The sequence below is a fragment of the Manis pentadactyla genome, chromosome 4 (genome assembly GCF_030020395.1).
Source record: "Manis pentadactyla isolate mManPen7 chromosome 4, mManPen7.hap1, whole genome shotgun sequence".
In the NCBI taxonomy this organism is placed as follows: domain Eukaryota; kingdom Metazoa; phylum Chordata; class Mammalia; order Pholidota; family Manidae; genus Manis; species Manis pentadactyla.
In genome coordinates, this window is record NC_080022.1 from 159172903 (window position 1) to 159185957 (window position 13055).

General features: G+C 40.5%; 1 protein-coding gene across 9 annotated transcripts in view; it reads right to left on the minus strand.

Annotated features, from left to right (window-relative positions):
- Positions 1-5135: 5135 nt before the first annotated feature.
- Positions 5136-13055, minus strand: part of MSI2 (musashi RNA binding protein 2) — a 376280-nt gene continuing 368360 nt past the window's right edge. For 6 of the 9 annotated variants that reach the window (XR_005023616.2, XM_036879856.2, XM_036879857.2 and 3 more), the window contains 2 exons: positions 12479-12551; positions 5136-10248 (listed from right to left, as the gene is read on the minus strand). Coding sequence is in view for 7 of the 9 variants with exons in the window: in XM_036879856.2 (XP_036735751.1) it covers positions 12510-12551 (42 nt within the window). In the remaining 2 variants the exon portion in view is untranslated. The remainder of the gene's footprint in view (positions 10249-12478; positions 12552-13055) is intronic. The other 3 variants (XM_036879852.2, XM_036879855.2, XM_057501320.1) reach the window with 1 other exon arrangement.

The window sequence follows — 13055 nt, forward strand, 5'->3', positions numbered from 1 at the left end:
CCTCAGAGAGTGCTCATAAATATGTCACAGCAATTAACCGGAGACCTGTGGGAAGGGCGGTGAGGGCAGTGGGAGTGCCAGGATGTTTGGTGTAACCGCAAGTCTCTTCCCCCATCCCAGAGAGGCTCCCTGGCCTCCATCCACTTTTGTAGGGTTGGTAGAAGGCATCAGCAGAGAAGGGATGCCCTCAAAGAAGCATCTATTCTGGTTGTTGCTTTTGACTTGCCCATCAATTTAATCTCCTAAGGGGTAAAGGAAATGACCAGTGGTCCAGCCACTGTGAAATCAGTTCTGACCATCAGAGAAAATTTGGCAGACTGGAAGTGATAAGAATCTTGGAGAAAGGGTCTTTATAATATTGTAGGCCATCACGGCAGAGGTGGAGACAGCTTAGCACATGGAAGTATCCCTTAGACTTGAGGGAGGCAGAGTTCCAAACATTCTGAAAATAATATATAGTTATTTCTTCACATTTCAAGACTGAAAGGGAGGATAATGTGAGAAAGTGGAAAAGCTATTACAAATGCACCTCTGATTGGGCAATTTCAAATGATCCTGATGAGGAAGAGATGGGGAATGTTCTTCAGGATCCCAGGGAGGGCTGAACAAGCTTTCCAAAAAGACCAAAATGCCACATTTTTAGCAGCAGTATGTGAGCAACAGGTAATACAGCTTTCATTGTCTGCCAGATTGATGAGTGTAGCTTTAGTTTTTATTTCCCACTTGATTTGTGATTTTAAGCATGTTTTCAAAGGTTTCATACGTTGAGCCATTTGGCTTGTCTGTTCCATAAATCACCTCTTCCTATTTTTTGCCCCTTTGTCTATCAGGTTGCCTTTGTCTTATCCATTCATAGAAGCTCTGTATGTATTTTGATCTTTGTCCTCTGCATTACAAATATTCTTTTTCCCCAAATCTATCATTGGTTTATCTTAAATTTTACTTTGCCATATGGAAAGTTTGTTTTTTTTACTGTTAACATGGTTTTTATAATGTTAAGGTATTTTCATTTATGGCTTCTGGGTTTCTGATTTTAGCTAAAAATTTCCTAGATTATACATGAATGGTATAGATTTTCTTGCAAAACTTTTATTAAGTTTTACATTTAAATCCTTACTCCATCTGGAATTTATTCTTATGAATAATGTAGATTGGAAGTCAACTTTTATTTTTCTCTCCTTGGAAAACCAGTTGTACCATACTAAGTAATCTACCTTTTTCAACAGAATTAAACTACTCATTACATTTATTGTACAATATTAAATTCTTATGTATACCAAGATCTATTTCTAGATTATTTATTCTGCTCCACTGATCTATTTGACTCTTTCTAATACCTCTGCCACACTGATGAGAAAAATTGGTAATAGGGTAAGTTTTAATATAGATATAGATAATATAGATAACCTTCATTATCTTTTTATACTTTTCTTGTTATTTTGGGGGCATTTACTCTTTTATAGAATTGTTTTATGTACAGTATACAGTTTGGGAGCACTGACATCTTATCAGATCTTTCCATTTTTAAGAATGTGATATTTCCATTTTTTCAGATCTTGGTTTATGACCTCTACTATTTTATAATTTGCTTATTAGAGATTATATCTGTTCTTATAAAATTTATCCCTAAACTTTTTTTTTCCTGTTTCCATTACTAGGTAGGAGTTCTACTGATTTTTGTACACTTATCATGCATCCAGCCACCTTACCAAAGGTTTACATCAATTTCAGTAGCAATTTTTTTTTTAGATTGGAATCTCTTGAAATTTCCAGGAATACAATCATATCTTTGTTTTTTCCTCTCAATGTTTATGATTTTATCTTTATTGCTTTCTCTAGAACCTCTAAGACAATATTAAATAGTAATAATGACAGCAGTACCCCTAAAGTTCCTTATTTTAATTGAACTAGGTTTTGTTTCACTGTTTAGGATAATTGCTATTAGCCTTGGTAAATAGTCTTTAGTACACTATATGTAATTGCTTTCTGTTTCAACTTTCCTGGTTTTATTAGGAATAGCTGCTATATTTTCAAATGATTTGTGAGCATCTGTTAAAATCATTTTTTCTCCTTGGTTTGCTAATATAATAGATGATGTTGAAAGATTTCCTAATATTTAAATATCTTGCATTTAAAAAATAAATCCTGCATGGTCATAATATACTCTTGATGCATTGCTGGATTCTCTTTGCTAAAGTTGTATTCAGAATTTTTGCATCTGAGCTCATAAGTCTCTAAGATGTATTTCCTTGTCTTATTTCTATATTGGGTTTTGACATCAAAGCTATGATAGCTTTATAAAACAGAAGAGCTTTCCATATTTTTCTATCACCTGGAATAGCTTAAATAGCATTGGAATTATCATCAGTAAGATAAAATTCATTGTTAGCCTATTTGTACCTACTCCATTTTTCAGTATTAGATCTTTAATTACCCTTTCAATATCTTTTGTGATAGTAAGTTTATTCTGGCTTTCTACTTCTTACCAGATTTGATAATTTATATTTGCTAGCAAATTTTCTATTTCCTCTAAATTTCTAATTTGTTGCCATTGAGTATTAATTCTGTTCTCTCTGTATTGGTAGTTATGTCTCCTTGCTTGTTCCTTATATTGTGTATTTTTGCTCTTTGATTTGTCTATTTTATTAGTCTGTAAAAATCCAGCTTTTGGATTTATATAACCCTCTGACTTTATTGTTATCTGTTTTACTTTCAGCTTCTATCAACTTCTTTCTAGTTTTTTAGGTGCTGTTTGTTACCTTAGGATGAATAAGTTCCTTCACTGAAAATTTTTTTTTTCCATTGAAGGCATTTAAAGTTATGCATTTTCCTCTGTGTACAGCTTTTCTTCTGTTATGGGTTCATGTATAACGTGGGCTTTTTGTTGCTTTCTAGAGTTTGTATTTTCTTAAATTGTCTTCTTTGATCAAAAGAGATCCAGGATTGTTTCTTAATTTCTCTGCAGTTATATTCATTACAGCCACATTTTAATAGTTCCTAATTTTACTGGAGTATGATAATGGAATACAGACTACAAAACTGTTATTTGTTTAAATTAATATTTTTAGTTAATATTCAATTAGTAATTAATATTATTTTGCCAAGTATTGGATTGATTTTTGTATGTGTTCCATGGATATACAACAAAAAATGTAATTCTCTAAAGAACCTATATATATATATAGTCTGATGATCATTAATTGCATTATACAATTCCTCTATTTTTATTACACGTCTAGTTCTGAGGGAGTTGTATTAAAGTCTCTATAATTGCATTTTAGATTTTTGGTAACTGAGGTACAGGGTTTTTCACCTCTGTATCCTTTTAAGAGACTATACCTTTCATCACTACAGAATATCCTGCTGGGTGCTTTTCATGTTAAATTTCACCCTTTCTGATATAGACATTTCAATTCTTGCCCTTTTTAATTTGCATTTGCCTGTTTTCTCTTCCACTTTTATTTTTAGCCTTCTTTACATTTAAGTGTTTCTGTAACAGCACATAACTGGATTTTTTTTTATAGGCACATCTGCTTTGTAATGGTACAAAATTCAATCTATTCATTTAAATGATGGATTCCTTTTGATAGCATGCCTTCCAACTTTGCTATTACGCTTATGTATCTCAATGCTGTTTCTTTTTTCCTTTTCCTAGTTTTTGCTGATGTGCTAATTTTTGTGTCTGTGTGTTTCTCCCTGAAAGTTTGTTTCTTTCTAGATTGATGATATATTTCTGCCTCTTTTTGGGTACATTTTGTGGGCTCAGGGGGGTCATTTAGGTTAAGACACCCTTCCCCCTGCCCCCAACCAGGCATGTTCAACACTCTGGCTGACATTTGTCACCAGGCTGGAACTCAGCAGAATATCCTGGAGATGACATCTCAGTTCTGCCATTCAGCAGTCATATGACCGTAGGCAAACTGCCTATCCTCCCTGAACATTAAAATATGGACAGTCACATAGCATACACAGGACTGCAGATCATGCGTGTGACCCACGTAGCCTGCAGTTGAGGCTCCTGTCCCCGCCTCTTCCTAGGCTTTTGGGATGGGTGGGTTTGGGCCTTATCTTCCCCAGCGCTGAGCCCTCAGGATGCAGAAGATGAAGATGGCATTTTTCATGTGGTTGGCCTGAGAGGACTCAGAACTCCTGGAGGGACTTTCTCACATCAGCTCTCCTTGGTCTTTCTTTTCTGCAGGTTATACTCCCCTGCCCTCAAACAACGTAGTCAGACTGTAGAACGCTAATGCTTTGCCTGTGGACACACACGAGGTGGGCCTGGAAACCAGTTCTCCCATCTTCAGCTTTAGATGAGAGACACTTTCCACCTTCTCTAGGCTGTTCACGTAGCAGATACCTTGAAATAAAGCTGAAAAGAGCAGGAAACAGGAAGTTGGAGGGATCCAAGAAGGCCATGGCCTGGGAACTAGAGCTTTACCCAAGGCCTTAAGCAGCAGTTACAGAGACACTGTCAGGCCCAGGCTTCATTCCTTACAAACCCCTTGGCCTGGCTCTTTATTTCCTGGGCTTAAAAGTCAAGGAATCCCTCTGGTTCACATGATGCCTTGATGTTTCCCACCAGGTCTTGGGACTTGCCTTCAATGAACTGTGTCTCAGTTATCTTCTCTCAATGATTTGATAGGCAGAAGATGGAAGTGTCATAAATGATCTATTTCTATACCTTGTTTTGTGATTCTACAAAAATTTTTTCCCACTAGGCAAAACTTTGAACTCCTTGAGAGCAAAGGCTGGGCTTGCTAATACCCTTTGAGGGTACTGACCCTACTCAAGGGTCATGGAATCAGGTTCCATGCCTTCTCCTGCAGGCTGCGACAGCTAGCTGAGGCCAACATCCCAGAGAGCCACTTAGCCCCTTCGGTACACTTCTACTGTCTGGGTCCTAGGAGCCCACAGGCCCTCTGGTGTTTGTTCCCTGCCCATTCAATACCATACTCTCGTCACTTCATAAAAGCAGTTCCACAAGCTCCCTGGGGACATGGAATGGGCTTCTTTGCTGGAGGCCCTGCCGCCAACCTTCACGCTGAGGGATGATGGGAGGCAGGTGTGATAGGAAATACGCTCTAAGCCTCTTCCTCACCCCATCTTCCTCTGCGAGTGGAAGAACACCAAACAACTCAGTTCAAAACAGTTTATTTTATTTTATTTTTTTTTGTCAGACAAACACATTGATTTCTGGACCACAGTAGAGGATGGAAACCTTTCACAAACTTATTTATTTGAAAATACAAATATAAAATTATACTTTCCACATCTGTGATGTGAGAGACTGCCATCCACATAGTAATTTTTTACAACAGGGCTTTAAGAAAGCCACACACAAAGACCTGAAAGATGCTTGAGATATATATATATATAGATACATATATATGTATATATATAAAAAAAATACTCACTACCAAAGTTGTCATCAGTTTCATACTAAAGTATAAAAGTAAGGGTGAGGTCAGCCACAGTGCTAGGGAAAGTTTTATTTAGATACATTTATGTCCACATGAAACGCTTAGACTTGCATCCTATTACATATGGAATTCCGAATTTACAATACACCATGAACGGCAGATTGGCTAGCCCACGCTACTCAAGAGGACACTCACAGATTCCACGCAGGATGGCACAGTATGTACAGAATACAGTAGCAGAGAGCCTTCTAGGGTGGCTCTGGAACTTTTGTCTCTCAGTCCCCATCCCCACCCCCCTTATGCCCCTGCCTCCCAGAAATGAACGCCTGTCTGAGACAATACATTCTGATTATGTGATAGCCAAGTGTTTGGATTAAACCTTAGTTGCTTCCCCAGAGGGGTGGGTTTTATTTATATATATATATATTTTGTGTTTTAGTTTTACTTACTTTTTTTTTTGGTTAAAAAAAGAAAAAGAAAACATATTACAGTATTAAAGTATTGCTTAACGTACAGCGTCTCCTTGTGTAGTGTCTGTGCCCAGGACTGGCTGAGCTGACTTATGCTTCCTTTCTGCTTGGGTGAAAGCAGGGGAGCCCGCCCGTGTCTCTCTTCAATGTGCTTGCCTGCACCTTCCTCTCTCTCCCTCCATGTCCTCCTATGCTTTTGCCTTCCTTGGAATATAGCCTGGCTTGTGAAGCACATTCAAGAAAAAAAGACTCCCCTCTCCCTCTCCCACCCCCGAGTCTCCCTCTGTCCCTGCGTGCCACTCCCAACCAATAAAGAGAAATATGAGTTAGTGTTTCTTTTGTAAACAATTTCATATGCAATATAATACAGAAAGCATGGCTGACCTTCAATAAAAAAATGTAGTAAACTATATTGCTTTAGTCTTGATTATGCTGCAGTGAGTGAATGGCAGAATGAAGCAGTGTGGTGGTGGTGGTGGCTAAGTCCCTAGCCCTCGTTTGCACTAAAGATCAAAATAGGGTTTGTCTTTCTATTTGGAACCAAAAAAAAAATTTTTTTTTCCAAATCCCCAAATGAAAAAGAACAAAAAAAAAGGAAAGAAAGAAAAAGAAAAACCCAAAGAACAAAACTGAACACCTTTCAGGTCATTAGAACCAACAATTACCCAATGATTTTTATACTAGTCTAGCAAGATGTGTGTAACATTCACTGGCTGTGAATTGCTGTGCAGTGAAACATTAACTTGACAGCAACAGAGCCATGCTACCTTAAAGTCCAAGCTATGAGTTCAAATTAAGATGAAGGTTATGAAGGATAGAAACGCAAAGGCCTGTTGGGACTTCGTTTGAATCAAGCCAATGAACGACTGGGCTAGAATGCAAGGCTGTTTGGTTTTTCCCACTGGGTGTGAGGAAGGCCACAAACCAGGTGTGTGAAAACTCCTGGAGGGAAGACCAAAGCTTGCTCATCCCTGTTAGCTCCACCTCCAGATAGATCCAGGAAGGGGTCCAGGAGCTAATGCCACTCACTCTCCTCTACTTGGGAAGAGAGGAGTTTGGGGGTCCCAGGCAGATGGATCTGGAAGCCAGAAAGTTACCCGGTGGCTGCTTTATGATTCCAGGGAAAAGCCACCAGCCAAGAGGGTTTCTCCCCTAAGGAAGGCGAAAGGCGGTTCCCAGGCTCGCCATTGAGCTTAACTGAAACAAAGACAAGGCTGAACATCAGTGCTAAAATAATTTACAAAAATTTTTGAAAATGGACTTCTAGATGAGTGGGGGGACTAACGTGAACCTTAACCTAGGTAGCCACATTAAAACATATCAGATTTCCACGAGATTTGTGCTATGGGCTACTGGGTCTCTTCAAAAGGTATTATAAACATCTAAAACATATTCACACAGATTATCAATTTCTTCTGAGCATTCTTAAAAAAATATTTTTTCTCTTAGTAAAATCATTTTAATATACCATGCCTCCCTCTTTTAAAAAATAAATTAAAAAAATCCAGTTTTGCATATCTAGCATTAGCATTTAAGGTAGTATGGCACACCCCTTCACAGGTGGGGGTGGGGGTGGGAATCTACAAAACGCCGCAGTCCGCCGGCATTTGAACATCGTGAGACCTTGGGTTAGTTGAAACCACATCAGATCAGCAAACATAAAATTAAAACTTGAATTTGAAAAAAAAAAATTGAAAGGAAAAAACTGCCCCCAAATCATTAGCATTTTTTTTTTTCATAAATAAGAGAAAGTTCTATCCTTACTGGTCCTAAATCTGAATAACTATGTCTAATTTTTTTAAACCTTAATTACGTTATACCTATCAATATGTACTAGAAGAAAGAGGAGAAAAAAAGTCACTACACTAGTACCAGGACAGCACGCTTACAAGATAGCCATTTTATACATTATTAACAGACAGTGATCAACTAAGTCTTTTATGAGGTGATGGGGGATGCAGAGAAACAAAGGGTGGTACAGTACATCACCAACATGGACAAAATAGTAATTAAATTCCCTAGTCTAGACACTGAATTTCTGGCAATTTATTGTCTCTTTTTTTTGTTTGTTTGTTTTTGTTTTTGTTTTTTTAAATAAAACTTCTATGTTGTTATTTTATTACTTGAACAAGTTCTGTGATATTTTAAAAGCGCCCAGCATTTTACTTAACCTGGCTGTTTGGAAATAAAAAAAGGAAAGAAAAAGAAAACAAAAAAAAAAAACTTTACCAAACAACCTAACATTTTATTGGAAAAACAAAGAACATGATTTAAAAAATATATATATTGTTGCTGTTTAATTAAAATTGAAAAAGGCTTTTTTTCTTTCTTTGCTGAGTTAGCATTTTAGAGCCTTTTGTTTGAAGATGTTTTTGCCCTACCATGTCTGTGAATGTCTACATTAGTCTACTTTGTTAGTAAAATTTATAAAAAATAGGAGTGCAGCAGCTCTTTATAATAAATGTCGCATTCAGTGTCTCCTACTGGCTGTGCCTTAAGTACCAAATTTATAAACGTAACAATTTTAAAAATATTAATAAAACGTCAATATCACATTTTAAAAAAGAAAAAATATATACCCACATTACAATATGTTTTAATGCCATCTACTGAGCTGTACTTCTATAGTTGCTGTTGCCGACCTATTACCAATATTAAAAAAAGTTAAATTAAAAAATATCCTTCATCATAAGTATCTTTCCCCAACCGAGGACCATATATTATAACAGCCAAATGTTAAACATGTGCAAACAGGAAACTGTCAGTTTTTCCCACCAGTCACAGTGCAGCGATGTTTATACTTTTTATTTTTAAAATTCTGTTTACATCTACAATAAATTAAAAAAAAATTCTTCCATAGCCTCTCTGGTGATACTTGCAGCACTGAGGTATTAAAAAAAATATATAAACCAAAAGGTTGCTTTCCTAATTTGTAAATAGAAAGTGAATGGAGAAAAGGTTTCATTAATGCAGGCTTATTCACTCCTGGCCATGGGCCCCCAGAGCTGGGGGTGGGTTGGGGGCAGGGGATGAGAAGAGAGGCAGAGTGTCCTAGGGACCTTTGGAGGTGCTGAAATGATTGGACAATAGAAAATGATCAAATATTTAAAAATTAAGACTGGAAAAAGAATGTCTCCCCGCCCCTCCCCACCCAAGCCAAACAGGTGTGCTTTGAAACTTTAAATATGTTAAATATTAAAATTGTAGCTTTGTTTTTAAAAAACGTCTTGGGAAAAGCAGTTTTCATATTTTAAATAAAAATCTAACTAGACGGTAACATTTGAAGCTGTGCACAGACGAGAGGTTAATATGCTGGTATGACACTAATACAGTTCTTAGGTCTATCACACAGACGGAAGGAGCTAAACAGTGTTCTAACTTTCCCCGGGGTCGTCCTGGCAGCCCGGTGTTCTTCCGCTTCAGTAACGGACTCGGATGTGGTTCCTCTCCCTCCTCCTTCCACAGAGCATCAGACTGCCTGGGACTGACGCCCTCACAAAAATATTTTTGATTCTCTCTTTCTTAATAGTTTCTATGTAGTTAATGGAATTGTATTTACAGCATTTCTTTTTTAGAATTCACAATTTCAAAAAACCTTATAATATCACCTCTTTCAACAGAAAAAAAGCACTTATAGAAAAGGAGGACATTGAAAACATTGTCGTCCTTACCTTATTGCCGAAAATAGATATACTTAGGTTAACAAGAGACAGCACAAAAAAGAACCGCTAGAAAGTCTGTTAATTAGCTTACTACATCTCACTTCTTACACAACGCAAAGGAGAAAGTTTATGCCTGCCTCCCGCTCCACACTTCACAACTTCGCTTCCGTGTGTGCTCAAGTTCCACCTGAAAGTTCAGACAGTCTCTGAATTGGTACCAAAATATTGAGAGTAATATTACCATCTCAGCATCCTTTAAAAGTGAGAACAGAATCAAAACAAGCGAAAAATAATTTTTTAAGGAAAAAAAATACCTTAATATAACAATTATACTATGGTTAGCTTTTAACTAGATATTAAAGCTATATGACTACTGGGCTAATTCAAAATCACTACCAAATGTGATTCAAAGAGATTTAAAAGGAGAAGGGGTAGAGAGAAGAGGAAGGGAAACCATCAAGAAAAACAAAACAAAACAAAATCAAAATCATGGGTTATATACACATTTAAAAGCTGTTGTCTTATATTACAGCAGATTCGCGAGATGATGAGATGTAGTCAACCCTCGATCCGAAGTGAGCCATCTCTGCTTGGGGTGGGGAGTGAGGCTGGTGGGGGTCCAGGTCTGATGACATCACCTAAACAAAGGGCCGCTCAGAAACTTCGCCCAGTCTTGCCTGGACATCCAGGTATGCTCTGCACGGTGCAGAAGGTCGGGGGTGTCCGAAAGAGCACATAAAATGGGGTGGGAAGGGGGATGGGAGGAGAAAGGAGAAGTGTGAGGCAAGCATACGATTTATACCAATTTTCAACTAGTGCTTTCAAAGCATGACTACATTGGGCTGCGGAGTCTGGTTGAAATGGTCAGGCTAACAGCTGACTGGGGTCCCAGCTTGGGCAATCTGATCCCTAAGCCTCAGTTGATGTGGGGAAAGGGCTGCTCTGAAACTCATTTTGCTGGTTTGCTGTTTTGTTCATTTCATATAGTACTGTAGGATTTTTGAGGGAAGGGTAGGAAACTTGACCAGCGAATGTGGTCATGCTGGGTTTTCTGCTAGCGATGACTATCAACTGAAAATGCAAATTTCTTATTAAAAAATTGTATTACATACCAAGGTCAAGATGCTCATAGTAACATTTATAACAAATAACCAGCTTTGGTTATAGGAAATAGAAACAGGCCTGGGATTCACAGACTTGCTAACTGAGTCTCCCCAAATCAACAGTGAGCCTGGGCCCCTCCTTTGTGGGTGGCACTAAATGTCTCAGAGTCACCTGCTGGGGACAAGGTGTGTTTTGGTGCAGCCATGTAGCCCCACTGGCCCACTTCATCCATTTTGGAGAGGGTGGGTTGTTATCTCTACCCTCCTGACTGTTTCATCCCAGAGTCAGATGAGGGAAGATGGGTGGGGAGCAGCCTCGCCCCTCGCCCACCCCCATGGAGAGGCTGCAGCAGCCTGGGAAGGTGGCACTGTGGCAGGAAGGCCTACCCAGCCTCATTTCCCAGGGAGGGAGGGCATGCTGGCAGCCCCAGCGTCTGGCCTTCCAGGATCTGCCGGGCCTGCTAGTTGTTCCATCCCCTTGTTACCTGACTCCAGCCTGCCTTGCACTGAGAGGACTCACACTTCCCCCAGGCCTGGCCCCAGCTAAATTAGTAGTGAGTAGCTCTCCTTCAAACTGTTAGTTGCCCTGGGCTCCAGCCAGCAATGGCTGGGTCTGTGCTTTGAGGGGAAGTGGAGGCGAGGGGTGGGGAGAAATCACACACAGAGTTTATTTGGTTAAGAGAGGCAGTTGCATTAGTTGAGGTGATTCCTTAGCAGCAACATTAGAGAAATCCAAAATGAGATGTATGGAGCTCGACTCAGCCTGGTCCCCAAACTGGGCCCACCCTCCAGAGTTCTGGTTGACTCAAGGGCCCGGAGTGACCCCCTCTGCAAGAGCAGCACCCTATTAACTGCAAACCGAAGTGGCGGATCTGCCTCCAGCCTGCCTTCCCCGGTGTCCCCACCCCCAGAGTGAAGGGCGCTCATGCTCCAGCTGGGGTTTTCCCAGCGGGACCCCTTCCCGGGCCTCAGCTGTCACCGCCCGTCTTCCCAACAGACAGACTCATGTTTCGACCCCCTAAGCTCCTTGGTGTTTGTCCCAAGAGTGACAGATACTCATTTTCAGATGAGAATGTGGCAAGTGGCCCCCTCACTGACTGCCCCAGCTCTACTTCTCCTCCACCCCACCCCATCATACCCACATCAAAGTGAGTTAAACAATGGTTAATTAACTTGAGCTCAGTTTAAAAGGTTAGGAAACTGGCAGGGATCCAAACCCATGTAACGCAGGTGATGTCATTAATTTGATTTGCTTTTCAGGCGGTAATCTGGATAATTACTCGGTAGTTACTGGCAAAAATGTTTTCTTTTCACTAAAAGATGGAGTCTGGCTGTTTGACGGCACGAACCCAGCGAGTTCTAGGGAGCTGGAAGGACCCAGCAGCTCACAAGGCCAGCTCGCAGGGCGCTTGGGGCGGCCCAGATCCTGGCCCCCAGGCCTGGCAGGAGCCCAGTGTTTTCCTGCCTCCATCCCCCTGGGACAGGCACAGCCCCAGATCGCCTTCCAGTTTCCCACACTCTTGATTGTATTTCAAGACAGTGAAAGATGAGGGGTGGGGGAGATAAAGAAAAGGAATCAAAAGAGCCAAATCAAAAAAAAAAAAAAGAGTAAAAAATGTGGAAGTCATGGTTAAAGCGGGAGAAAGGGCTAAAAGATTAAAGACTGGCTTTTCTTGCCCCCACCCCACCCTGAAAAGGGGTCCAGGAAGAGGAGAGAGAGATGTCGACGCGACGAGATGGGGCCCGCGCGTACTTGCATGCCCAGAGCACATGCACGTACGGACACGCCCTCAGGTGGAGACGCGGGGCAGAGAAGGTAATACCTCAGAGTGAGATGGCAACGGAAGCACCTGCTCAATGGTATCCATTTGTAAAGGCCGTTGCAATCAAAGGTCCCTAAAATTGCACAATTGTTAAGGTCATCAGCACTATACATGGGAACAGACTGTCACATTCTGGGAAAGGAAATTATCTCTAGGACTAGACTGTGGTTGCCAGCATGAATATGTAATTCTGAGACACCGTGCCAGGAAGGGCCAGGACGACATCCCCCTCCCCAGCTCCAACCTCTCCCCATGCCCCAACTCCCCACCCCAAGGGGAAAACTGAGAGCCAGATACACTGCAGGTCGGGGTGGTGGGAAAGGGAGCCTCATGCCCCAAATGATGGGGGCTGCTGCCCCGAACCCTGGAGAGCAAAGATAACAGTGCCTCTGTCCACAGTCCCAACAGCTCCAGCTGGGCAGAAGGCAAGCCCCACGCAGGCAAAGTGTAATGATGTGTGGTTAATTCAGAAAACCATCATGGCACACAGGACGCGAGACCCAGGTTCTCAAGAACAAATAGGGTCTGCGTTTCTGGGTGCTGAAAATGGAAATGAGTGTGTTCTATGTTGTGAAAG